A 4,442-nucleotide genomic window follows, 5' to 3' on the forward strand; every position below is an offset into this window, starting at 1 on the left:
ACGAAAATGCATTATTGCAATTTATATACATATAGATATGTATTTCAAGTACATATTAATATTATTAGTGCTGCAAATAAGATAATATAGAACAATAAAGTGGAAGAAACTTCATTGTAAAAGATTAATCAAAATGTTTCAAATATTTACAACTTAACATAAAATTTATTTTAAATAGTACATTATTTATATAATAAATTTATAAAAATATCTAATACAAATATAGAACATAGGTAATGGTAATAAAATACTAATATTATTAATACTTTCTAACCTAAGCTTAATTTTTTATAAGAATAATCCAACGTTGAGTTTATTCATCATCAATTGCATTATGATAATTTAGTTTATGATTTAAAAATTATCTTTTGGTAATACATGATAACAAGAATTTAAGAAAATTGTATACATATCTTTAAGTCTTGTTCTGTATTGGATACTTAATTTAGTAACTGCTGTCTCTGGAAATTTTGCCACTGATGATAACGGAAGAATATTATTTAAAATTGTTCCATGCAAGTTGATGGTTAAATACATCTTAATTACACCAGCTCCAACGTTGCATCTCCTTCGATAAAAGAAAAAAAAAACAAATATTAGTTTTAAATTGTAGAATTTTTCTACATTATTATTTAGTAAAGTTTTAAATTATAATTTCTATAGAATATTTATAGTAATTTTAATATTGCTTAATATAGAAAAGAATTGTTCCGATTTCAATATTGTTTTCGCCTTGCCTAACCTAAAAGTAGAAGGCATTTCAAACACAAGCAAAAATGTTTCAAAACAATTTTTCAGTTGTAATATAACTAATAAATTTTGTATGGTAAAAATACTTTAATTATCTTTATACATCTAGGATAAATAGAAGTAAAAATGCATATTGTTAACACATACCTGAATTTTACTGCCGCTTTATCCTTTTAAACAGAAATTGTAGATACTTTCTTTTAATTCTTTTTATAAAAATTGTGCAAAAATTCTTTTACTTTTTTAAATCATCACGTCCATTATTAAATACAACAACGTATATTTAATTTAATGAAATGCTTATTAACGTGAGAGGCATCTCACAATCACGTAGACGTACAAGCGAGTAATGTCGAATAAGTACATGCATGCAGATGAGAGCGTATAGACATGATCCGATAGATGACGTTGAGAAGCTGAAATAATCAAAATTTCAATTAGACAATAAGAAATAATAATTACGGTATATGAATATTAATAAAAATGTACATGAGTTTTATTTTTATTCTTAAAATTGACTATATATGTACACTTATATGTTTTTATTTGCATATTTTATATACATATCTGTATTTACTTTAATTATATAGAAATAAACTTTGGATGTTATTTGGTGATACATAATATACAAAATAATTTTTGAAAATTAAGAAAACGTTAATTATTTACAAATTCAAAAATTTGAGAATGGGTTTGGAAAATTTTATATACGTGGTTGAAAGAGCATTGTAGCCATTACCGTTATAAAATTGTATTATTAGATTTTGATGTCTGTGTTGCTTTCTTTAGAAAGTTTCACAGTAAAGAAATTATTTCCCGAATTAACAAATATTATTTATAAAGCGAAGCTTATTTTTATTGATTACTAATAAATTAAATATTCTGATATGACTACTCATCAGGTTTTCTTGTATTTTCATTTACTGCCTATAATATGAATATTTTTTACTAAATATTTTATTGTTTATATTAAATATAATATATACCACGATTAACTTTATATATTGTAAATAAAGTGAAATTATTTACTTTTAGTAAAAAATAAGTTAAAAAAGTACAATTTTGTCAAAAACAAAACAAAGACTTAAAGAGAGTATTCTTTAAATTAATCATTACTAAATAATATTCCTGCATAAAACCTACGTGAAAATCTACTTTAGGGAACGTTTACAAATCGACCGAATCAATATAAAACAAATTATAATTCAAGCCTCTGTCCGCTTTTAGGCATTACACACATATAAAATCGAACATGGAACATACCATATATGGTATACACGGCACTGTTATAACGGAAGTTGGAAATGCATAAGATCATTATGGAAAAGAACTTATTTTATAAGACTATTTATCCATTTAAAAATGTATTTTTAAAAAATTAATAATTTAGAAATTAATTATACCTTATTTTTTTATCATTATATATTAAAATATTGTTAAAAATTGACAGGTGTTCTGGACTATTTTTTACAAGAAGTAAAAAATTAATGAGTTCTACGGTCAAATGATAACCAATCACAGCAATGATGACAACATAATCCACCAATCAGCAATCAAAGGGGGGAAGTTTCATGGTACTATAAATACCAAAGTGACGCGCACCCGCGCGCAGTATTCGTCTTCTCTTTTAACGGCATTGTTGTATAGTTTGCAGAAGCCGCATTACCTGCTTCAGCCAACAATCAACTTTCCGTTTTACTTGAAAAGAAAACTACATTAATATTCAAAATGGTAAGTTTTAATATATTAATATCATTTAAAATTATTTTTACTTTAATTTGTTGATTTTGTCGTAAAAAAGAAAATTCTCCATTTTCTTTCCTTGAGGTCTTTATTCGACCATCGATTCGGCCATATTGTTGTAACGGTTAACTACCGGCCGGCTCCACCCTTTTTGTGAGTCATATTTCTAGCCCTACCCTTTATGATTTCTCGATTATTTATAACCTTGGGATAATTTTATTAAAGAAATTTAGAATGATTTTTAACTTTTTTTTTAATACTTTCCCTTTATCTGTGTCGCGATTTTTTATTCTAGAACTTTGTATCTAAATTTGGAGGTTCTCTTTTTAATTTTTTTGGAGTCATTTTTAATTATTGTGTTTTATTTTCAGCGTGAATGTATCTCAATCCACGTTGGCCAAGCTGGAGTCCAGATTGGTAATGCCTGCTGGGAACTTTACTGTTTGGAGCATGGCATCCAGCCGGACGGTCAAATGCCCTCTGACAAAACTATTGGTGGAGGTGATGACAGTTTTAACACCTTTTTCAGTGAAACTGGTGCTGGAAAGCATGTTCCAAGGGCTGTCTTCATCGATCTTGAACCAACCGTAGTCGGTAAGTTTGTAAAATTATAATTGCTAAATTTAAAATTTATTCTCTAAAAATATTAATTAAATTTGTTTTTAAATTACAGATGAAGTACGAACTGGAACATATCGTCAGCTGTTCCATCCAGAACAACTCATCACCGGAAAGGAGGATGCAGCTAACAATTATGCTCGAGGTCACTACACTATCGGAAAAGAAATTGTTGACTTGGTTCTCGACCGTATCCGCAAATTGGCTGATCAATGCACTGGACTCCAGGGATTCTTGATCTTCCACTCGTTTGGTGGAGGTACTGGCTCTGGATTCACGTCACTTTTAATGGAAAGGCTCTCTGTTGATTATGGAAAGAAATCTAAATTGGAATTCGCCATCTATCCTGCCCCTCAAGTTTCAACTGCTGTTGTTGAACCATACAATTCAATTTTGACAACTCACACTACCTTGGAACACTCTGACTGTGCCTTCATGGTAGACAATGAAGCCATCTACGATATCTGCAGAAGAAATTTGGACATTGAACGACCAACTTACACAAATCTTAATAGACTGATTGGACAAATTGTATCATCAATTACGGCATCACTTCGGTTTGATGGCGCTCTTAATGTTGATCTTACCGAATTCCAAACAAATTTGGTACCTTATCCAAGAATTCATTTCCCTCTGGTTACTTATGCTCCAGTTATTTCTGCCGAGAAGGCGTATCATGAACAACTTTCTGTTGGAGAAATTACAAACGCCTGTTTCGAACCAGCTAACCAGATGGTGAAATGCGATCCCAGACATGGAAAATACATGGCCTGTTGCATGTTGTACAGAGGAGACGTTGTTCCCAAGGACGTCAATGCTGCAATTGCAACCATCAAAACTAAGCGTACAATTCAATTCGTTGACTGGTGCCCAACTGGTTTCAAGGTAAGATACATTTTTTATTTCTAATTAAAACAGATTTTTATTTCTTCAAAATTATTTTGAAATAATATTTAAATGGTTTTTCTTTTCTAGGTCGGTATCAACTATCAACCACCAACTGTTGTTCCTGGTGGTGATTTGGCTAAGGTACAACGAGCAGTTTGCATGTTGTCCAACACAACAGCTATTGCCGAAGCATGGGCACGACTTGACCATAAATTCGATTTGATGTACGCCAAACGTGCTTTCGTACATTGGTATGTTGGAGAGGGTATGGAAGAAGGTGAATTCTCTGAAGCCAGAGAGGATCTTGCTGCTTTGGAGAAGGACTACGAGGAAGTTGGTATGGATTCCACCGAAGGTGAAGGAGAGGGTGCAGAAGAATACTAGACTACCACAAAATTTTCATCAATTTTTACGACATTCCTCTCTGCAAAAAAAAAAGAAAA

General features: G+C 30.5%; 1 protein-coding gene across 1 annotated transcript; it reads left to right on the forward strand.

The window, feature by feature from the left end:
- The first annotated feature begins 2,317 nt into the window (after nt 1-2,317).
- LOC127291041 (tubulin alpha-1 chain) lies at nt 2,318-4,442 on the forward strand. The gene is made up of 4 exons (XM_051319939.1): nt 2,318-2,481; nt 2,865-3,087; nt 3,167-3,996; nt 4,087-4,442. The coding sequence occupies exons 1-4, from the start codon at nt 2,479-2,481 to the stop codon at nt 4,381-4,383; spliced, it is 1,353 nt and encodes a 450-aa protein (XP_051175896.1). The 5' UTR covers nt 2,318-2,478; the 3' UTR covers nt 4,384-4,442.

Source organism: Leptopilina boulardi, unplaced genomic scaffold (assembly GCF_019393585.1).
Source record: "Leptopilina boulardi isolate dan_hultmark-lab unplaced genomic scaffold, ZJU_Lbou_2.1 LbouV2_123, whole genome shotgun sequence".
NCBI lineage: Eukaryota > Metazoa > Arthropoda > Insecta > Hymenoptera > Figitidae > Leptopilina > Leptopilina boulardi.

What these genes read in the sequence shown, in the direction of transcription:
- LOC127291041 (XM_051319939.1), top strand. An exon ending in TCTTGAACCAACCGTAGTCG is followed by an intron (nt 3,088 to 3,166) that starts GTAAGTTTGTAA and finishes TTTAAATTACAG; the next exon opens with ATGAAGTACGAACTGGAACA. An exon ending in GGTGCCCAACTGGTTTCAAG is followed by an intron (nt 3,997 to 4,086) that starts GTAAGATACATT and finishes TTTCTTTTCTAG; the next exon opens with GTCGGTATCAACTATCAACC.